Source organism: Phalacrocorax aristotelis, chromosome 5, assembly GCF_949628215.1.
Source record: "Phalacrocorax aristotelis chromosome 5, bGulAri2.1, whole genome shotgun sequence".
NCBI classification, from domain to species: domain Eukaryota; kingdom Metazoa; phylum Chordata; class Aves; order Suliformes; family Phalacrocoracidae; genus Phalacrocorax; species Phalacrocorax aristotelis.
The window spans coordinates 12574932-12598823 of NC_134280.1; the positions used below are offsets into that span (position 1 = coordinate 12574932).

The 23892-nt window shown below is 40.6% G+C and overlaps 1 protein-coding gene across 5 annotated transcripts in view; it reads left to right on the forward strand.

The window, feature by feature from the left end:
• Nucleotides 1-23892, forward strand: part of MYLK (myosin light chain kinase) — a 224580-nt gene that overhangs the window by 166902 nt on the left and 33786 nt on the right. For all 5 annotated transcript variants that reach the window (XM_075093019.1, XM_075093022.1, XM_075093020.1 and 2 more), the window contains 3 exons: nt 6222-6272; nt 7942-8069; nt 11459-11612. In XM_075093019.1, the coding sequence (XP_074949120.1) occupies nt 6222-6272; nt 7942-8069; nt 11459-11612 (333 nt within the window). The remainder of the gene's footprint in view (nt 1-6221; nt 6273-7941; nt 8070-11458; nt 11613-23892) is intronic.

Here is a 23892-nt window from a genome sequence, read left to right on the forward strand (position 1 = left end):
TTACAGACATAACTTCTTTTTCATTTTCTCATAAAGGAAACTCAGAAAAAAACAATTTAATTCCTCTCAGAAGATGAGATCTTGAGAAGTTTTGTATGAGGGGAAAATAGTTTCCTATGTGACTATAGTATTAGAGTATGTCATTAGCCCTTCTCCTATCCTGAGCTCAAATGAGGCTATTCCACAAGCAGACAGAAGCAGGGAAATGTCTTGCTCGTTATGTAGATGGAGTTAATGTATTCATTGTACTTGTTTACCAGGTGCTGAAATCCATTGCCATAGAAGACATGCACATAAGCCAATTTTAGGCATGTCCCTCAAGAAGGACAGCAGGAATTACAGACTGGTTGGAAATGCTGTCTTGAGTACTGATGTTTTTTTTCAGACCATAAGAGTTTTACTTCATGCTTTATGAAAGCAAGTTGTGCAGAGAGCCATTTCAGGGGAGGGCTATGCCTATTTTTAGTAAAATTCCAAAAAAGGAAAACAAAAAAGAAAGACTGGGGCTTCTGAACATATCTGCTCTCATGAATTCAACATCAGGGCAGAGAATGGCACAACCAAAAGTCCCACAGCTATCAGCCTGTATGAGATCTTTCCCTTTTTTAGTTTATGTCCCCCTGCCCCAGACACAAGCTCTCTAAGAGGCAAACCTGCCTATAAAGTTATGTAAATACCAGCCTTATAATGTTTACATTAAGTTGTTCCTAGAAGGCAAATTCATTTAAGGAAGGAATATTATGTCCTTTTTCTTCCAGGCTGGTTTTCAGCTTCAGCCTGTTTCAATGTAAATACCAAAAGAGACAAACTGTCTTTTTTTAAAAAAAGCAGCAGAGACAGACTTGAACTAACATTTCCAAGAGGCTCAAATATTTTAATGAAAACAATCATTTGACCTTGTCAACTTTGGGTAATCTTATTAGATTTTTTTTTCACTAACTGTCTCCAGCAGCTTTTGAAATAGAAGTTGCATTTCAAAAAGGTGCATGAGATGAGCTGGTATTCTTAAGGAAAATCTAAGAACAGTGGATTATATGCCATTAGCCAAAGAAATCAGCTTCACAGACCCAGAGACACATCCTTGTACTCATCCCCTTCCACAATGCCCCTTCCTTTCATTTCTGCTCACGGCTATTTGTGTCTGCAAAACAGGATATTCAGCCAGACTTTTGAGCAACCCTTTGCAATCTGCATGGTTTGATGAAGTCCAGTGACAGTCTGTATATCCTCAGTCAACTGAATGTAATGTCTTGGTGGGTAGAAACTAAAAAGTAAACAAGAATTTTGTATTTACATATAAAAAGCAGTACCCTAGCTGAATGAGGTGATGGGTTCATGTTCTTTGCTTTGCTGCTATGAAAATCCTCATTGAGGTGAGAGCCTTCTAAACTGCCTTAAGCATAGCCCTTAGTTATTCCAGGGCTAGGAGGGAGACCATGCATTTATCCCACTTACAGGGTAAATGTAGTACCTGATGGTTCATTATACATCCTAGCCTGTATAGAACCATTGTTCTTTAGCAATAAGAATTGAATGTCACTGACTGTAATTGTGGATAAACAAATTCTGTTATTGGGGTCCCTCCCTTCTGTGATGAACTGAGAGTGGCTGGTAGTAGGCAGAGAAAAGTGAGACGGGTATCTGAATTTATAGATATCCATAATGTGCATGTATTGTGCAAAGACAGAGAACAACATTGTCAGCTAGGAGGAAGAAAAATCTTGAAATATTAAGAGTCAGGGTGAAACGGAAACATTTGGAGAGTGTGGTGACTGCACCAGCACCTTGCTTGTTAACTAAGGTACTGCAACAAATATACAGTGTAGGCCAAGAGGTGATAGCTGGGTGAAAATCATGCTGGATTAAGGAATTTGCCTTTCCTCCTATTTGTCTGCAGTGATGTTTCTGAAAAATAGTGATAGTATCTGCAGCCTAAGATGGCACTTGATGAATGGTGCTTTTTCCTCATTGTTGGTGCTCTTTGTTCATATCAGGCTTAATGGACTGTGGAAATAATCAAAATCATGTTATTGCTTTAGGTTGTACTAAAAGCTATTATAGTTCCGAGGAGATACCCAACAGCTATTTCATTCTCAGTTTAGAGAAGGGCAGATAATCTGATGTCAAATACAGCACACATGCACACAAACACACACAAATACCTACATGTTCTTAAAACATATAACTGAGTTAGTTTGCATGGGATTATGCATCTAATGAAAAACTGATGGATTATTTCCATTAATAGGGATGTTTAACAGAAGATGATGGCAGGGATGTCAAGTACAACAAGAAGGGCTTCTTCAAACACATCAGTAGTAAAAGAAAGATGGGAAACTGTAGGCCCACTGCTGCAGGAGGTGGGTGCCCTGGTAATGCAGGATGCAGAGAAGGGAGAGTTACTGAATGCCTTCTTTGCTTCAGTCTTTACTGCTAAGGCTGGCCCTCAGGCATCCCAGCCCCCAGAAGTAAGAGAGAAAATCTGGAGAAGGAAGACTTCCCCTTGGTTGAGGAGGATTGGGTTAGAGATGATTTAGGCAAACTGGACCCTCACAAATCCATGGGCCCTGATGGGATGTACACAGGAGTGCTGAGGGAGCTGGCAGATGCTGTTGCTAAGCCACTCTCCATCATCTTTGAATGGTCGTGGAGGACAGGAGAGGTGCCCAAGGACTGGAGGAAAGCAAATGTCACTCCAATCTTCAAAAAGGGCAAGAAGGAGGACCCGCAAAACTATAGGCCAGTCAGCCTCATCTCCATCTCCAGAAAGGTGATGAAACAGTTCATTCTGGAGGTCATCTCCAGGCATGTAGAGGACAAGAAGGTTATCAGAAAGTAGTCAACATAGATTCACCAAGGGGAGATCATGCTTGACCAACCTGATAGCCTTCTACGATGGCATGACTGCCTGGGTAGATGAAGGGAGAGCAGTGGATGCTGGTTACCTCAACTCCAGCAGGACTTTTGACACTGTCTCCCATAACATCCTCATGGACATGCTTAGCAAGTGTGGGTTAGGTGAGAGGACAGTGAGGTGGATTGAGAAATGGCTGAACGGCAGAGCTCAGAGGGTCATGCTCAATGGGGCAGAGTCTGGTTGGAGGCCTGTAACTAGTGGTGTTCTTCGGGGGTCTGTGCTGGGTCCAGTCCCGTTCAACATATTCATCAATGAGCTGGATGAAGGGACAGAGTGTATCCTCAGCAAGTTCACTGATGATACCAAGCTGGGAGGAGTGGCTGATACACTGGAAGGCTGTGCTGCCATTCAGTGAGACCTGGACCAGCTGGAGAGCTGGGCCGAGGGGAACCTCATGAAATTCAACAAGAGCAAGTGCAAGGTCCTGCACCTGGCGAGGAACAACCCCGTGCACCAGTACAGGTTGGGGGCTGACCTACTGGAAACCGGCTCTGTTAAGAAGGAGCTGGGCGTTCTGGTGGACAGCGAGCTGACCCTGAGCCAGCAGTGTGCCCTTGTGGCCAAGAAGGCCAACAGTATCCTGGGCTGCATTAAAAGGAGTGTGGCCAGCAGGTGGAGGGAGGTTATCCTCCCCCTCTACTCCACCCTAGTGAGGCCACATCTGGAGTACTGTGTCCAGTACTGGACTCCCCAGTTCAAGAAAGACAGGGAACTACTGGAGAGAGCCCAGCAGAGAGCTACCAAGATGATATGGGGACTGGAGTATCTCTTATGAGTAAAGGCTGAGAGGCCTGGGTTTGTTCAGCCTGGGGAAGAGAAGACTGAGGGGGGATTTCATCAATACCTATAAATATCTAGAGGGAGGGTGTCAGGACGATGGGGCCAGACTCCTTTCAGTGGTGCCCAATGACAGGACAAGGGGCAATGGGCACAAGTCGGAACACAGGAAGTTCCACCTGTATATGAGGAAAAACTTCTTTACTGTGAGGGTGACAGAGCAGTGGAACAGGCTGCCCAGGGAGGTTGTGGATTCTCCTTCCCTGGAAATATTCAAAACCTCCCTGAACGCAGTCCTGTGCTCCTGCTCTAGGTTTCCTTGCTGAAGCGGCGGGGTGAATGAGGTGATCTCCAGAGGTCCCTTCCAACCCCAACCATTCTGTGATTCTATGATAGGCCACTCTGCAGCCCTTCCAGCTGGCACATGATCATACAAGTAGTTTCATCCATATAACTGTGAGTACAGCCTGAAATAAATGAGAGTTTCAGCTTGGGGTGTTACCATACAATGACAAAGAGGAAAGCTGGTTTGAAAACACCACTTGTTGCTCAAACAGCTTGGACAGGAAAGCAGAGCTGGAAATATATTTGCTGTCACTTACTGCAGCAGCGCGGGTACATGTCAGTCCGTTCGTGGCCTGAAAAGTAATGGGTCCCTTTAATGAGCAGTAGTGCTCTTTGAAGGTTTCAATTTAAAAAGGGTTAAGCCCACATGGAAGACATGACAGGACAGATACCTAGCTCATGCCCCGGTGGTCCAGTTATTTTAGGATAAACACCTCACAAGTGCTAATCTAAACCTTTAACTAGTTTTGTTGAGCTGACTGTCATAGAAGAAAGGCTTCCTTGGTACATACTGAACTCTTGGTTTTTGACTCAGCCATAAGTACTGCAAGAATATCCTGCCTCTCCAGTATTGTGTTTCTGGTTCCAATAAAATCAGTAAAGACAGAGTATATAAAAGCTAAGCATACTTTGAGAGAAATTTACTATGAAATGAAAGTTTACAAAAAGAAGGTGGTAGAACTTCTGTATTCAGTGCATAGTGAAATATTCCCCAGAATAAACATTGGTATTAACAGCTAAACCATTACATATTTATTAAAGCATTTGGTCTTTTAACAATTTATAGCTCATCTGTTACTATCACCAGTGACTCTAAAACTTAAAATCAACGTTCACATCTGTCTGTTGCTTGAGCTATAACATTAGACTCCTATGGTGGGTTCACAACTCATGGCTCCTCCTTCAGAGGGTATCAGGTGATGTATTCCCTGGGTGTCATGCATAGCTTGTAGTTTGCTGTAGCAAAGGAGGTTAAAATAAAAGACTGTCTTTATTGGTTTGGTGGATTTTTGAGGATTTTTTTGCTGCTCAGTGTCTTGCTACTTTGAAATAACTTAAGTAAACAATGAACCAAAAAATTCAAACTTTTTGAGACTGTTATGGCTATCGCTAGGCACCTATGTATATACTGCTGTCTGGCAAGCAAAAGCACTTAGATACTGCCTCTGTTGGAGGCAATTATATCTTAAAAGCTAAACTACTTCAATCAAGCTGCCTACTTAGGCATGAGAAAATAAGAAATGTCCTTTCACAGCAGAGGCCATCCTCTGACAAGGATGCTTAGGACAGCAGATAAAAAGAGAGTCCTCTAAAGGGAATGAACCCCTCCACTTCTGGAATTCAGTGGTTTGAAGGCATCCAGACTGTTACATTTAATGTCCACTACTAGACCTAACTCCTATGAATTTGTCCTTTTGAACCTGTTTATGATTTTGTCTTGCAAAACATTACTTGTCTGTGAACTTAGCTTATGCATGCTATATTTAAAAATACTTCTTTTGTTTCTTTTATTTAATTGGGTGGCCCTTAGTTCCTGTTTTGTGAGAAATAGATAGTAGTCATTTTCTACCTACCCATCTTCTGTACTTTCTTTCTACCTGCCATACACAATTTGTAGAACATTGTCTTCCCAATATTTATGTGCCTAGGCTTCAAATTCTGTTTTGACCCTTTCTTTTGTGAATATAGCAAAAAGTGCCTAGGGCAAAGGATGAGCAGAAGGGTGATCCTAGTGTTTACTGCCTGCGTATCACTGTTTCTTTGCTAGCTCACAAGTGGTGTAAGGAGTAGTATGTGGTGTTAACTACTCTAGTTTTAACTGACATGATTCTGCATTAATTATGCTGGAAATCTGAGCAGAAATTCAGTATGAGATGAATCTTGGCCCAGTGTTTTCACCCCAGTTAAACTGCTATATGGAATGGAGTATGACAGAGTATGGAAGATGTGTAGCAGATTGCTTTGATTCTTTAAAAAGTTCCAGCTTCAGCTGTGAATATTCTGAGGATCATTCAGGATAATAAGTGTTTTTAAAAAGTATTTTTAATTCTTGAGTTTAATACGCTGAAAGAACATATTAGATTTTCCACTGCCAACAAAGCATCGCTATGGATGTAAGCTTTGCAGTTAAGCTGATACATTCCAAAGCTCACCTTTGCTTTTTTTTTTTTTTTTAAACTAGGTGAAGCAACAGTAAAGAAGAAACCAGCTCCAAAGACTCCTCCAAAAGCAGGTAATTTGTTGTATGTGTCATCCTGTAGGAATAAATAATAAACCAATACGGTTTTGAAGAACAGACACCATGTTTCTAAATACAGCTGTTTGCCTACTAAATGTGTTTGCATATGTGATTAAATGGTGAGATGAAGTTCTACCAGGAGAAAACTGGAAAGCAAAGTCCATTTTTCAAACTCATTCATAAGGTAAATTGCGCTAAGACTTAAATTATGAGCATGCAAAAAAGTTACTGTGGAATAAACTATAGGAAGATCCTACTAAATACCAGCGGTAGTGTTGTCACAACACAGCTTAGCCTTCAGTGAAAGATATTTTTCTATCACAGAATGCTACCTCTGCATGAGTAGCTACTGCAGAGAAGTTGACAGATTCTACGTTTCTTCATAACTGGTGTTACAGTAACCTGTTCATGTGTTTGCACTCTCCTAGGCAAAACTATCTATATTTAGTGTTACTCAGGATGTTCCTTTATAGGAATCTGCTTTTAGTGTCTTAAAACTTTATCAGACTTTTAAACTGTTCAGGCTGTTTTATTTGCTAGATATATGCCTCAGCCCTGATTCTTTCAGATATTCAAAACAAAAACACTCTTCAAAGAACAAGTCGGGGGGTGGGGGGGGAACCCACTTTGTTTTAATTACATTGAAAAGAAAAAGAAAGCACTGTGTTTTCATGCCCAGTGCTTTGGACAGGAATGTTACGTTTGGCAGTGAGGTCATTCTAATGTTAAAGAATGCCTTTTACTGTTTCTGTCAAAGTGTCCTCAAATCTGCACACAAACAACACCCCTCCCAAAATACTTTTTACTGTGCTGCTCCTGTAAAGCAACAGAACAGGCTTCACCCTGGAGTTGTCCATGCTGTGATATTTCTGGCATCTGTCCCTGACAGCTACCAAGGGTCTGGCACACTCAGCATCACAACTGAAAAGTAGCACTATTAGCAAAAGAGATGTTCTGCCATCTATTGATACTCAGGCAGTGAGAGGGAAGAGGAGAAATCCCTGATCCAGACGTGGAGGAGTATGAATGCAGCTGCAAGATTTAAAAGAAACACTGTAATACACAAACAAAAAGATCTGTCATTGCTCATGGGAAATTGAGTGTGACGGAGAAAGATAGTGATTTACTTCCTTGCCTCTCTAGCAGATGTCCCACATGGTGTTTACCTGGCTACTGAAGCCAGAATTTTCACAGGCAGGGTTTGAGTCTTAAATTTTCTGAACGCTGTTGATGACATTAGGAGGCAGATTTGCAGACCCCCTCAGCACACACAAATTGATACGAAGTTAGCTGGAGCCATTCTTCAAAAATACATAATGCAAAATTTTTCCGAAAAACCCAACACAAAATATGATAAGCTATATAGTTGGAATTGGTGGTAGGTCTTAACACTTTTGGCCTTTGGATTTCTGTACCTTAGTCTTGCATGAGCAAACTTGTGACCGGTAGATTGTTATTGCATCACTACAGTAGAATCAACAATGTCCATAGAATTGTTTCGTTGCAAGCAACAGATAACTGCTAATCAGGATTTCAAATGAAATCTGAAAACTGATTTGAGCTCTGAAACTGAAACTGTTGAGCTGAGAGATGCATGTGTTTGGAATTTTAAGAAAAATAGAAAGTAGAGTCACCTAAAGAGCGATTCTTTTTTTTTCATCAGCTGCTCCTCCTCAGATTACTCAGTTCCCAGAAGACAGAAAAGTCCGTGCGGGTGAATCAGTGGAACTGTTTGCTAAGGTGGTAGGAACAACGCCCATAACTTGCACCTGGATGAAATTCCGTAAGCAGGTAAATTGTTTCCTGGTCTTAACACTCATTGAAAAGGTAGAGCTAGAAAGGAACTCCAATGTCCCCTCTTGTTCATCTCCCTTCCCCAGGAACTGGAAAAGTTCTTGTCATTCCTGCCAGATGTTTTCCTCACCTCTGATGAAAACATTCCAGTGATGAAAATTTCACAACCTTCATTGGCAATCTACTGCAGTGCTTAAATATCTGTAGCATTAGAATTTTTTTCCTAATGCCAAACCCAAATCTTTCTTGCTACAGTTTAAACCCATGGCTGCCTGTCCCCTCCTATAACAAATGACACTTTCTTTGAGAAAAGCCTTAGACCATGTAATTAAAGCGTAGGTGATGTGAAAGATACAGGTATCTGAAAAGCTTCTGTCACAGGAAACGTTTCTCTTCTTCAGAAATAACCTCTTTGTTGATTCTTGGTCTAAAGTTATGTCAGAGGGGCATAATGCCATATAAGAAGCTTGAGTGAAATGTCTTACAACACAAATGTCACCATGCAAGGTACAACAGCAATCACACTGCCATAAGTGCCCTCACCCCCTAGGTTTAATGTTCCTTCTACTTTAATTAATTTCTTTGAACTATATTACATGTGTCCATCAGGGCAGTTTCTAAAGAGAGTTGCTTTAGTGAATAATAAAACCACTTTAAATCAAATAACCCAATATGCAAGTACAAACTGGAAGATGAAGTGCTGTATTAGGACAGAGCAAATATAAATATGTACTGTAGCTGCTATTCTGTTTATTTAATTCTGAACTTGTTATGCACTCTATAGAACATAAATAAAAACATCTCCTCCTACAAGGAAGTCTAGACTCCAAATCCAGATGTGCCAGCATTTAATTGAAAGAATTCAAAACAGTTTGCTAGTCCAAAGGGTATTCCAGAGTTCATCTTTGCAAACCCCAAATAACCTTTTACTTCAGGGGAAAGGATGTTTTTTTCCTGAACTCCTATATTTTCTTAAATTTTTTTTAATTTCAAGACTGGAATTAAAAAGTGGCCTACTTATTTCTACAAAAGTAGGTCTCAGAAGCTCCAGTGACATTCAGTATCCTGTTTTGCTGAGCTCTGTCTTAACACATAGGTAGAATGTACCCCTCAGAAGTAAGTTTCTGATTTGTTCAGAATTATGAGTTCATTGTTGAATACAACAGTCCTATTTACATAGATTTCAAGGCCATTTCTATACACAAAATCTATGTGGTAACAGAGACCAGCAGCTCATAAAACCCATATCAGATCCATAATCTGTGACTCTACACCTTTTTTTCCTTTGTAAAATGTTATTTTTACCATCTTTATACTTTCTTCTTTTGTTATTCACTATGAAACAACTAAAGGTTTGCAAAATCATACATTAAGATGACATGTGAATTTTTAAATCATCATTATGGCAGGTGAATGAGAAAGAAAAGAAAAAAAAACTTCAGGAAGGTTCATAAACACTGTAGAAGGACAAGTGAAGGCAGCAGTCTTTCATTTATTAAATTAAGTGGGGAGCCAGTTACTCTGCACTATGCATCATTATTTTTACTTTTTCACTTATACTTCACCACACATTGTTTTATTCTTGGATTTCTTCCCCTTCTATAAATGTGATTGATTTCAACTCCCAGTCCTAAAAGTGAAAATCACCCAAGTGTTCTTACAGTTTTCCTGGGGGCTATTGGTAGTAGTTATATGAGCAGATCAGTACGTGGTAAGTTGTGATTTCAGCCCTGCCACTGTATGCTGCAGCATTCAGGAGGGACTTGTCCTCTCCATGTTCCTTTCTCGCATTCCCTCAGGTTCAAGAGAGACACAGTGGCCTCTCACAGGTATAGTCTGAACAAATAACTTTTGCTTGATGAAAGGGAATATCACAGAAATTGTGACCCATACTGTTGTACATGATGGCAGTCTAGTGGAGGGATTCTGGCCCTGTGCTCAGCTAATAAGGGGAAGCCTTTGAAAGCCTCTGCATTAGCTGAGGAACAAAGTCTATTGTTTAATGTTGCCAATTGTTGGAGCTTCTTAACTGTGACCAGTGTCTGTCTTTTGGGAACACAGGGATCCAGGTTCCCCGCAACCATGGCAAGCTGCTGAGCATCCTTTCAGGGCCTTCTCTGCATACTTGCAGGGCTCTCCCTGCATAACGCAGATCTAATTCTACTAGACTATTTTTTTTGTTTCTATTACCCTTTGACTAATTCTAATGAAGCAAAACATATAAGCCAGTGTAAAATCTCAGAAGAACAAAGTAGGGGGGGAAGGAGGAACAATTTTCAGTGTAATTTAAACTGTAATGCAGCATAATCCCATTTGCTAACTTTCTAGTCAAGTTACTGTAGGAGCATCTTTCTCAGGTTACTTTTGGGCATATAGCAATGCACGTGTTCTATCTCAGTTGAGGAGAAAGCAGGGAAAGTCCTGCTTTTAGCCTTGTAATTTCTTATTCTCTGAATATAGGAGACAAGATAAGGCAAACTAAATAGTCTTCATTTTTAATGAAATTCCGAGAATTAGTTGGAAGATTCACTTATCTAAGAAGGAAGTGGTGGGAGGAAGAAGGGCATTGACATTATGTTGTCTGTTTCATAAGAACACAGTGTACAGCTTCTATAATTGCAGTGTAGCGTTATGAGGTTTTTAAATAATCTGTCATGTCTCAAGATACGACTGATTAAAATCTAGGTCTCCTTGGCCATTTATGCTATGATAGCTTTGTTTCAATTAAAAACTAGTTCATAACGTGCCTATAGTATTCAGCTGAGATTTTGATTTTTGCCCATCTAGAAAATAGAAGTGCTACAAGAAAGCTAAATCTGCTCTTTGTATGTCTCTGCACAGCTGTAGCATCACATCTCCATTTCAGGCAACATGACCTTCAATTGTTAAAACCCAAGAAACTGTTACCCTGATTTATGTGGAAGTACAAAATAAGGCTGGTTAAGACAAGAGGGTAAAAGTCACAGCTATGGATGATTTGCACATTGGGCCTCTCAAGGGGAATGGCAAATGAATTAGGGTATTTAGAGCTAAAGTCTTGTACCACTGTGGTCTCTGTGAGACCAAACTTTGGTTTTTTGCCAATTCCACAGTTTGCACTTCCAGCCTGTCGAAGAGGAGTTAGAAAGTGAAACTCCTGTTCCTTAGTGGAGTCCCAGCGACATCAGGGGTCCCTATTGCCTTTGCAGGACTGGAGCCATTATAATGTTCCAGTGCATTTCTAGATGTTTTGTGTTGATTACACTCTTTACCAGTTGCACATATTCACTGCTGTAATAGAGTTATCTGCAGGTAACAATGTGATAACCTCGTCTTGTAATTTGAGCTCTTTCAGATAGAAAGAAATTAATCCCATAAAATCTTTTTTTTTCTTTTGAATTTGGCAGATTGAAGAAAATGAATATATTAAAATTGAGAATGCTGAAAATAGCAGCAAGCTAACAATATCCTCAACAAAGCAGGAACACTGTGGCTGTTACACCCTAGTTGTAGAGAACAAACTTGGCAGCAGACAAGCACAAGTCAACCTTACAGTTGTTGGTAAGTCCATAATAATGTTTTAGATATATACTCATTCTTCAGACATCACTCTGCATTTGCTTTATATATGATGATATGCAAAAAATTAAATAAAATAATCAGATAAGTTAAGAAGACTGAAATGAAAAACTAGTACTGTAAAAAAAATATCTGGACTGGACAGTGACATTGTAATAAGGGCTACAAGAAAGTTCAGTTGGGATATACTGTTTTGAAAAATTAATAATTACAGATGGGGGTACAAAATAGCTCAGACTTTAAAAACAGCTCATGTCTCTTTTTTTTGGTTAGATACTGCTTCTTTTTCCCATTTAATGTTTGCAGCATCCAGCTGTTTGCTAGATTGCAAATTTTAAAACTCTTACTTCAGGAAGGATTGAGGTGGTTTCTATTAGACTATAAGTTTGAGAACATCCTGTTGCTTGGGGGAGGGAGATTTTATCCTTTTAATTGAAATTCCTACCATTTTCTACTGTTTTATAGTGACAGAAAGCAGTGAATAAAGGCAGTCATCTGAATATGGAGCCCTTTGTATATGGGCTTTTACACACATGTATTTAAAATTCAAACAGCCTTGTCAGGTGACACATTCAGGCCATCAAGTTTGTTGTAGCAGGCTGTGGACAGCTGCAGGTAGCTGTAGACTGGTAGACAGTTGTAGTATGTTTGCAGATAAAACTGCAGCCTAGATCTACACTAGCTAGCTTGAATATCAGACAAAATCTAGAGCTGTGACATTGAGCTCTGGAAGGGCTAATGAACCCACCTTGGTGTGGATACACAGCAAATTGTTTCCAGGGAAATCTAGGGAAGTTCTATAAGTGAAGAGGGTCATTTGGTTAAAACATTAGTTTGCGGGATGGGTCTGTTTCCAGGCTGTTATCTGCGGCCTGCAGAGGGGTTTCAACACAAGGCGAGGGAGGGCAGAATTTGCCCAGGCATTTGGATGAATTGTGGTTCAACCAGCAAGGCTGCGTCCTAATCACGCATTCATAAGTGCATTGGCTCTGCTCTCCTAACACATATGTGAGCTGGTGAGTAAGTAAAGAAATGCATGTATTAGGCCAAAGATGAAAATCTGACTCCAATGAAATCAGTGGCGAAATACCATTCACCCCAGTTGGACTGGAAATTCATTCCAGCAATCCAGTGAATAACATACAAAGTTTAATGAGTAGAATCACACTTTCAAGTGCAAACCTACTGTTAAAGAGTGAATGGCCCTCAGCTGCATACTGCTGTACATATTGTCAACAGAAGCCTCCTGGTTATTTAATTTCTTTCACCTAATCTGTGGCTTTCGTTGCAGTTAAAAGACAACTAAAGGAATGAGTATAAATATCAAGTAGATTCCAGCAACATGCCAGAGAATTCAAGAATAGAAGAAAACAGAATAAGCATTTTTCACATGATGCATAGATATATTTTATTACCCCTTCCGACAATGGGTTGTGCAGGTCAGAAGTATAGCCAGGGTAAAAATGAACACCATGAAAAATTGGTCCTTGGATAATCATCATATATGTTGTTCTGGGTACAGCTTTTGGCTCCAAAGCCCCAACACAGCTGATTAGCAGCTAGAAGAAAGGCAGGAGATTAATTGCTCTTTGCATTTCCCTTTTTTTCACTCTTTCCTAGGCAACTGCTGCAACTGCTGCAGGCTGCTAACTGTAGCAGGTTATTGGGCAAGATGGAGATTTTTTAGCTGAACTGGGCCAACAATTCCTATTATCTTCTCACTGTGTGAGCCTTGACTCATTATTATATAAGTCACTGTTTTATACCCTTTGGAGTTAATTGGTTTTAAAGTCTTTGAATTGTATAACCTTATAAAGCTACATCTCAGCCTCCTGCTTTGCTCTTCCATAAGAAATGTGCCAGAGAACAGTGGGATTCCCAGAGATGCTTTTGGGACAGTTGGGTGAAGAATCCTTACAATGTGCTGGAGTTTGCCATGCGTTTTGGCTGATGACCAGCTATCTGTTTCCAACTGAAAAAAAATACATTCCCTCTTGTAAAACTGCAAGCTCTTCAGTGAGACTTCTCGCTGATGTCAGCACAGCCAAAGGCATGACAAAGCCTCAAGATTTCTGGTTTGCTACACACGCGTTTTAAGGCCAGATTCTTCTGAGTACTCAAAAATGTGGGAAAAGGGAGCAAAAATGTCTTCCTTCTAGGAAGCGGGTTAGAATCTCACTACTGAGATAAAATCCTTCACCCTGTTCTCACCTTCAAGGGAGTTAAATGTTCATGCAAGTTGGATGGTACTTTTCGCCAAAGACTGCTCCAGTCAAAATAGGGAAACTGTACTTCTCTAAATATGCAAAATGTGACACCTCTTAGTCTACCAAAGCTCGTGTTTAGACCTAAATTCCCACTTGTGCATTCTCTCTGCTCCATTGAAAGTACTGGGAAGAAAACTTCTCTCCCTACCCTGACACATTCATAACAGGCATTCGTGGAGTAAGCCCTGGTGCTCAAGATCTGCTCTGTTTGCCTCAGCTATTTATGATAACCAAACTTTGTGTAAGCTGCCTCCGATAAGTTTACCAATAAAAGGCACATCTATGTGTATGCTGTGTGCTTCAAACACTACTGAGTGACCGCAGTCCACAACTGAGTCTTGAATGTATTGAGGGAAACTACAAATAGAGAACACCTGCTCTCTGGAGGAGGGTGTCTGAGCCAACCTAGAGCTGTGTTTCTCAAAGAGTTAGCTAACAAACAGGCTTGTCTGTTCTGAATGTAGGGAATCAAAGGCATTCGTTCAAATATAAAATGAAATAAATGAGGAAATAAAGAAGTATTCCTTTTATTATTACTCCTTACCATGTGGGTTGCAAAGTCTTCATGCTGATGGGCAAGTTTCTCATATGAAAGGCTCCAATAAGCATCTCCCAAATTAAATTTGGATTGTAACACATGCCAGGGAGCACGTTGCCCAGAAAATCTGTGCAGTCTCCATCCTTAGAGGTATTCAAGTTCAGACTGAATAAGCATCTGAACAATCTGGTCTGACCTTATAGCTGATCCTGCTTTGAGCAGAAGGCCTGTAGACCTGAGGATCCTTCCTGAGGATATTTAAGATCTCAGTTTTATGCTTTCAGTTGTCAAAGACCTTTCTTCACAAAAAAATAATGACTTTTAGGGGAAAAGAAATCTACCCTGCATTCCTTCGAATTTGGCTCCTAAAGTCTTAAATTTAACGGCTCACACTGTCAGGCTCAGACAACTGCAAGCTCAACTGAAGTGAGCAGGGGTTCTGACACTTAAAAATTTTGGATAGTATATGATTCGATGCAGTTTGGGCCATGGGAAAAGATGCTCTTGAAAGAAACCCAGCTTTATTCTAAAGACTTTTTTTCCTTTGTGATTTTAATGAATATCAGTGAACAAAATCTCCATTACACTCAGCCTCCAGTGCGAGCTGTTTGCAGTCCACACACCAGATGCACAGATATGTAGTCAAGTTAGAGGACACTTGGTAATTGATAGGCAGTGCAGCGTCGTGATGAGTACATGGCACTTAGCCACAAGGACTGAGTCTTGAGTTTCACATTGATTAATTGTGTAACTTTGTCTTTATAAGCACTAACAATACTGGGAGACCTGCAGTAGAAGTGAGACATCCAAGTTCAGCAATATCTTCTTTTAAAGGGTTGACTGGTCCCAAAATGTCCATTTGAGCTCTTCTCTACTCTTATGATTAGCTCTCTTAAGCAATTTCATTAGCTGAGTGATCTCTCTAGGGAGATTTTGCAACATCTTTCTGCTCCAAAACCAAAATGGCCTGATGTGGGACTGACCTAATGATTTACAGCAGACGGTCTGTCAGATTAAAGTGGACTTCTGTTGCCAAAGCTGTATTAAATGAGCCAGCGATGAGCTTAGTGTAAGACAGGACTGATTTAGGCAAAGAACCCTCATTCCACAGTGATAGTAAAGAATATTAATTCCTTTCATGCCATTTATTAGACGTATATGGATAAATTTATCAAATTTGTGGTTCTGAACATTGTAGCTATGTGACAGGAATTGCCCAATCTGTAACTATTTTTGAAAAAGGAACTCAGTTTTCATACTGCCTAAAGCTGGATACTATGACCAAGAGTCAAAAGAATAACGGAGTAGTCAACAAGGAGAATTTGGCACTAGAGAAGTAGTCTGTTCTGCAGCTATGCCACAAGCTTCCTTCATGATTTTGGGCAAACTGCTTCATGTTTCCATGCCTAGTATACAGGAGTTTTCTGATGATCAGTGTTTCGTGAATACTTTAGATAGTAGTGATATCTTTTCCTTTTGTTAATACAGAAGTAAAAACACACGGGCTGATTTTGATCAACTTTGTTTGTCTTTTATAAATCCTTTAGATTTGTATTGTTCCTGGTGTGGTATTGTATAAAAAAAAATAAATCGTGGTGATTAGTGAACTATATGACAGATATATGCAGAAGAATAAGAGCACTGTCATTATACCCTGAGAGGCCTAAAGATTAATTGTTATGGTGTTTTTATTACTCTAAACATTTGTGCACGTACTGTGTACTGTGTCTCATGCACTGTTGAACAGTAATAGACCAAGTACTTAAGGACACATATATAAGCATGTTGCACACAGGCATGCAAGTAGTGTAACAAGAATTCACTAATACCTGCTCCTCTGCATGAGGTTATGATTGCACACTTGAGTTGGGATGGACAAGTTACTTTTCTGTGAGGAAACTTACTTCTGTGCCTTTAACAGAATCTGTATGAGCAGTCTTTCCAAGCAAAAATGAGAAAATACAAGTTTAGCTTGAGAACAAGAATCAATCATCACTAACTCCAGTAGACTCTTGAATATAATAGTAGGATTATTAATTGATTATATGAAGGACTTGGTCCTGGTTCAACGCGTGACATATATGCATGCTATGTTAGCATTAGTTCTTTGCCCTGAAACTCTGTTAGAAGGAAATGTGGTAGCATAACCAACAGCTCACGGTATCAGCATTTTTTGTGAGTGCCTGAGAAGTCTGGCTCAGTGCTAGCTGCTCAGACTAGCGGTGGTCAGAAACTGCATTCTCTCTGGAAAAGCAAGTGCAGACATCTGTAAGCAGGTAGTGAAGCAGAACAACCATAGACACTTCTACAGAGAATACTGCAGCTCAGAAGTGCTAACATGAATGCTTCTGAAACTTCATCTTCTTTTGAGAAGCATCAGATTATATCTTGCAGTATCCATGGGATTCCCTGTTTACAGTTAGGGTCAAGAATGCAGTGAATTTCCTAAGAATATGTGGGTGGACTTGGTCTCTAACCTTTCGCCTTTCAAATTCCTCTGGATTGCTGGAGGATTTTTGTCATCAATTTTATGGTTAAAGGGCAACTAGACTGGTGGTTAAGGAAGAGATGTCTTATGTTACTGTTGTTGTTGCTGCTGTTGTAGTTCAGCAGTGTTGTAACGTCCACTGTCAGTCTCCCCACTAATGCTTGGTGGCAAAACTCTGCAGATGTATCAAAACCAAATATTCCCAGCAAGATAACAATGTACAGAGGAAAACCAGCTTACATTGACCTATGCAGCAGTGCTGGTACACTGATCCAGCTTGATTCCTTGAAGGGTCCTCTAGTTTCAATGTAATTTCTGTTAGAAGAAATTCCAGTAGAAATCCTTGCTTAGTTATTTTTCCTGATACTTACCATCACCTTTCTTCTGATGAAGAAAAGGAAATATCATGACAGTATTTCTCACAACAAAATTCCTGTGTTTTACCTGCTGTTAAATGCTTGGAATGTCTTAGTTACTAAGAAATGCTTCATCATGACTCCTGCACACAAACATGGGATTCCTAGAACCCAAAATGACCCTGGTGGAGACTTGGAATCTGCTGATAGTCTTACTGGGGGAAGTCCTAAAATTAATTCTGCCTTTCGGTGAACAGGTATTGGAGCTCTAACTCAATCAGTTATCAGACCAGATGCCTAACTTTTAGCACATGAGTAATCCAAATAGCTTGTTGACTCAGGCACAGGAGCAGATGGTTTAGAAAAAGGGCTCCTGAGAATGCATTATACATTTGTTTGTTCCATTAGGCCTGTGGCAGAAGGAGATGTTCTTGCACTGAGGGCATTTGCGTGGGAGTGGTGAGCTCTGGTTTCGTTCCCAGCTCCATTCTCCTGTGTGTCCTTGGGCAAGGTCATTTGACTCCTTTATGCCTCAGTTACCCCAACTGGCAAAGTGGGAACAACAGCACAAAGAGGTGCTCTGGGCCACTGGTATTTGTGAGCTACATTACCCGCAGGTCTCAAAAGGGCAGTTTTTAAATAACTCGGTTTTATGACAGAGTTGTCAGGAGGGGCAATATGGTAAAGGGATCACACTTCGAGGAGGCTAGCAGCGCATATTACGGGGGAGTGAATTTCAGACTCTGGTCCCCTGAGCCAACTAACCTTGTCCATGTGGTCCTCAGCTCTGCTGGGGAGGCTCTTTCATTAGCAGAAAGTTTCTGTTAATTTCAACTTCTCTTGTATTGTTTTGCGGGATAACGCTGACATTCTTTTCTAGTTTAACTTTATCCTAAACCTATGGTACACTAACATCCAGAAGGGTGCTAGTGGGTGTTACAGGGTGTTAAGGGGTACTAGTATCTCTACTTATAGCACTCTTCTCCCTTGGAAAAAAAGCTGCAGGGCATAGTTTTCCGTGCAAAGCAGAGAGGTCTGCCATGACCCCGAGCCCTGTCAGCAATAATGCAGAGTTCAGTTATGACCTTTTATGGTTTTGCTTTTCTCCTGCTGATGAATTTCAAATGAAGGCTTTGCCAGTGCTGTCGGCATGGACAGTGTTCAACTGGCTTTTGCAGCATATTAAATACCTTCTCTGGCTAAACAGCGTGTGGAATGGAATTAAATTGTTTCTTTCTGTCTGTTCTTTTTCTGGCAGACAAATATCACAACAGCTAATAATAGTATTATACAGTAATATGATAACTGGATTTAAAAAGAAACCAAACCAATTTTGAGGACGGATAAAGAAAACTACTTCAGAGACATTGCTTCAGTAAAAGAAAAATAACTTTTTTCAGAGGCTGTGATTATACTGTTCTCAGTTTTCAGAGGCTTTCTACTGCAACAGCATTGCTGCTTAAGAGCCCATCAGAGCCCTGCAAGCTCTTAATGCGCAGCAAGTCCTATCGCCTTGCTTTGGCTCAGCCTGACCCTCACATCAAGTAGCAGAACAATTTCCATTTCCCTGTGCTCAGAGTTAGATAAGGAGATTGCTGCCTTTTTTGGACTCCTGGAATGGTGCTTGTGTTCTGTCGACTCTGTAAACTGAGCCATGTGGAGACGGCAGTGAGATCTGGATAGCATGGTTTCATGTTATGTGGGTGTCCTGTATGACCTGTGGGTTCACCACCTATGCAGAAAGAGAGAACGTCCCTTTCTTTATCAGGAGGAATTCTGGGTTACGCACCACTGTAAAAAAGGCAAGGACCTCAAGTCAAATTTGTCTTATAAATAGCAATGATTTAAAGCCTGAGCATGCTTATGCTTTATGCTTCTCAGAGTGTACAAATGCAAATTAAAGGTTACTTTAGGCTGTATATCAAAACCTGTTTACCAAAATATTTCTGAGATTTTGTCTGAGGAAGGAGTGCAGCTGCATTCAATTTGGGGTAAATAAGAAGTGCATGTTTCAATCCTGGTATGGTCTTAAATGTGGCTTATACATTTCATGTGAGGCCAGCTCGTGGCCTTACCATCTGCCCTAAGGAACGCATGCCACAGAGAATAGACTGGAATCTGACCTCCTTGCTCTGGGGTAGTGGTAATTTATCCCTCCCTTTGTTGGGAAGTAGGGGTTTTTTTAATCTGTGCCTAGTTTGCTGGAGCACAAAGGAAGGAGGGCAGCTGAGCCCTCCTTCACATCACCTTCACTCCCCTCTTACCCCCCTGTGCATAGCATATAGCATGTATGAGTTGCTACTGCTGTTTCCTCTGTGCTGCTAGTGTCAGTGACTTTATGCAGTCTCTGTGCTGCTGTGCAGAACAGTCCCTGAGGCAGGCCTGAGGCCAAATGAGATGTTTGTCCATCTCCTTTGCCTGCCACTAGGCTTTGGAAGCCAGCTCAGGGCAATCCTACTGACGGTCCTAAAGAGATTACCTAGGGAGCTTTGTGCTTGAGAACCCCTTAGCGTTTAACTGTCCAACCTCCAACTACCTTGTTAGCCTCTACAGTCATGACTAGGCAAATGAGGTGGTCATGCATCCTAGTAAAAGATGTGTAAGTACTGTCTGCTACAAAGGATGTGGAGTTTGTAGAATTCTGACCAAGTTCAACAGGCCTGTGTAGATACAGCCAATTTAACCACAACAATCTAGAATATGATAAAGCATAGCTCAGCCTTGGTTTTGGTGTTCTATGCATGCTGTAAGTTAGCCAAGCCTGGAGCACCCCTAGTTTCATGTAGTTAAGAAATCGTATGGTAGAGAATATATACATGTTTTCTTTCATTGCATATAATAGTGCAACTGAAGTTAGAGCTCAGTATTTTAAACTCATTGCTTCCCCTATAGAAATGTCCACAAAGAGCAGTGTATTTTTGGATGCACTCCCTTCTTTGTAGTTCACATGTTGGCTGGTGGCTATGGTTTTTGTCCAGAACAGGAAGAACAAAATTGTGGTCCAATGCAGCCTGTGTAAAGCCCTCATAATATAAGCCTAAGTATGAAATATGTCTCTGTGTGTAAAAGATTGCACATGACATGCAAATGAAATATAAAGATGGGCAGCTCAAGGACATTAATGGTATACTAAACACTAAAACAGAAGGACAGAATAGAGAATTGTGCTTGACTTCCGCACCCCTCCTCAACCCACTGGATATTTTTATTGAAGAAGTTAATTGTGCTGATAGAGATTTCATATTCCAGAAGGGAACGTAGTTTGGCAAAATATCCTAGCTTTCAATACAGACAGATGAATAAACTGTAACCTTTAAAATCCCCATAGAATAAACTGTTGTGAAACAAAACAGACACATGGAGAGACCATCTGCAAATTCTCCGAATGTGCAGAGCTGTAGAATACCATCCAGTCTGATAGCAAATAGTTTTTAAGCATGGTAAAATGGTACATATACATCTGTCATATTAAGAAAGAGGAAAGATTAGGCTTTCGTTCTTGTTTATGATCTCCCATAGCAGCTACTGCCCCAGTATTTATACATTGAGCAGATCTGCAAGCAGAGGCACATGGTAGACTTCAAACAAAACCATGTGTCTTTCTGGCTCAAGAGTCTGGCCAGGATTGCAGGTTTTCATCTTTGCCTACTGGGAAAAAATTGTCAGGAAAGTGGAAATATTCCCAAGGCTGGCAGATATTAGACTAAAGCCATATAGCATTTTCTTTACCACTCATGTCCCCTTGGCCATGAATGTTTTCTCTCCAGTGCTCACATACCTAAGCCTTGCTTCTGCAAACTATGCTGGCCAAATGGATTGCAGTTATCTAGGTGAGTCATGGAAAGAGAGGTCACTAAGGTAACTGTGGCCTAGGCAACTGATAAATCATGCTCAGAGTTTCATTTAGAAACAGAAGTGTGTTGAAAGTCAGCAAAGAGAGAGACTGTATTTTCATGTCCTGCATGGGAACCAGGCTACTGTGCTCTGCAAATACCGAAGCATATGCATTCTTTCCTCCTGCAGTGTAAAATTCAGTGCAGAGCATCAGAGCAAGCTAACACCATTTTTTAAAAAAAAAAAAACAAACACATTCTACCCAGATTTAGCTGTGTGCATAGCAGATGTCAGAGAATCTGTGCTACTTTGACAAACCCAAACAGATGCCTCTGTAAGGTGATAGACTACTGGCTTAGCTTTTTCTTTAAAGTATTTTCCTCTTGCTATCAGCAACTGCTCTGTTCTGTTTGGATTTAGAATAAGTCAGGTGTTACTTATCCAAGGTCTTCTATCTGCATCTTGATATGATACATAGGAGGAAACCAAGAAAGAGAGTTTAATATTCTTCTGTACAGATTTTGAAGAGGACAGAGGTAGCATCATTCCCTACAATGTCTGCATCGATAATAAATTGTAGTGAGAAGATGGCTATTGCTGCTGTTTGACTAAAATCACACAATCCATGTGTGCCATGCAACCAGCTCTCTGGTGGCTGCTCTAGTACTGTGCAAGGGTTCTGGTGTTGTGAGTCGTGTGAGTGTTGAATTCTCACTTCTTGCAGCTCCGAGGAGGCTGGGGCAGGACTAGCACAGGGAAGAGGGGTGCTGCTGTTCAGGCACCAGGACATCAAGATTCAGTTCTCATCTTTGCTACAATCAGTCTTTCTGATCTTGGACAAATCATTTAAATTCTTTGTGATTCAGTTCATATCTACACTATAAATTCATGCTTGTTAATAGTCCCTTTTATTCTGCCAGAAAATGAGGTGGGTAAAATGTGACAACTAAGCAGGGCAATAAGCCATTCCAGAGGTTAAGGACATCTGGTCTCTGATATTTGTGTTTAACAAGAGATGTACTGTATAATGATGACTCCTAGTGGAATGGTGTTTTAAGTGTTGCCAAAATGAATAAAGATAGCCTATGTTCTGGCAGTCTCTTTTTCTTCTGCCTGGGCATTCTCATGCTGAATCCAGCAGCAAACCCTTGGTGTCCATGTCCCTTCCTCCCTCCCAGTCTTTTCCATCATACTTAACAAGTCCTATTTATATATCTTCTAATATGTCTAAGTTGTAAAGGGAGATGGAATTTCCATCGCAACTGAACTAAAAGGAATTACAAATGTTTTTTCAGGGAAATCATTGGTCAATAGAGCTTGGAGTCTTCCAAATAGTGAACTGAGATTTAACTGTCTTGATCAGATTAGACCACCCCATTTTCCCTCTCTACGACTAAACCCCAGCAGTTAGAGGAGAGGTCCCTCTGTCCACAAACTAAAGGCATGTTTATGGCAAACTGTGGCTCTTTCCATCTGTCCACTGGTTTTCCTAGGAATGATAATTTGGCTATTGAGGGATACCTGATATAGTCTACCACAGTAAGGCTTTGATCAAAGTCCACTGCAGTCTTCCCTAGCACTTGGATGTTTTTATTGCTGAGAAAGTGGCTGTATTTTTGGCTGGTTTGCCAGCTCTGCCTTTCTGAAGGAGAAAGTGACAATGTCCATCAGCAGTTTTAACCAGCAAAATGGGACAGGATTTTATCAGTCCATGTCCAGTGTAACCACTGTTGGTAGCATCTCACACTTCCTGTCTTTTTCTTTTCATCTTCTGTAATTTTATCCCATCCTTTGATTTCTCATTCAACCTTTGGCCACTAGTTCATCCAGATCAACATCATCATTATTTTGTAGGTTTTGCTAGATTACTTCTGAGAGGATTATTCCCAAGGAAGATATTTGTTCCCTTTAAAGTCTTTTGAAGTGCTTAACTTCCATAATTATTTTCTTAATCAGTAATTCTTTTAAAAAGTCAACATTTTTCTGTCTTAGGAAAACATTCATTTCAATAACTATTTCAATAACATTAAACTTAATTTTGAAAAAGTCTTATAATTGCAAGGTTTTTGTTTTATATCGGATGTTTGCATAGTTGGCTGCTCATCTGCACACCAGGTTCTGGTGATACCGGCTCTATTCATGGAAATAAGGACTGCAGGAGCCAGCCTCTGACTGATGAAAAACAGTTAGGAGTTTCTATCTTCTACCTCCCCCACAATTTCCAAAATGCACATGACATTAAAAAAATCTCAATATTTAAATAATGTATTCTCAGTTGAATTACTTTTTATCAAAAAGTGCACTAGACTTCCAAAAACTGCACATAGGTGATGTTGTTCACTAAATCGTTAGCAGACAAAATTGTCACCCTTCAATATCTGTGCTTCTGTGCCAACAAACTGGCTTTAGTATCTCTGCTACCCAGGTATAGTTGGATGAGTGGGACATTCTGAGGCTGTGAAAGGTTAGTAGTGGGCCTGAAGCATGGACGCAGATGAAGGGAGCTGGAGAAAGAGCATCAAAGTGGTGGTGACTGTTACAGGGGTAAACCTCTAAGGAAGTTCAGCAAGGACTGGTTTGCACTATTGTGGGAGGTTGGATTTCATTACTTGGAGGCATAGCTGTGACTGGGTTTAGTTTCCATAGTTTCTGTAACAATAGCTGTGGAGGGCATTAGGCTTCAGCATGGCTTAGCAAGATGCCCAGGGAACTGCACAACCCATGCTGAGGTTCATGTGGGATTGGCATCGATGTTAGCTAATTCAGGTATGACTGTCTG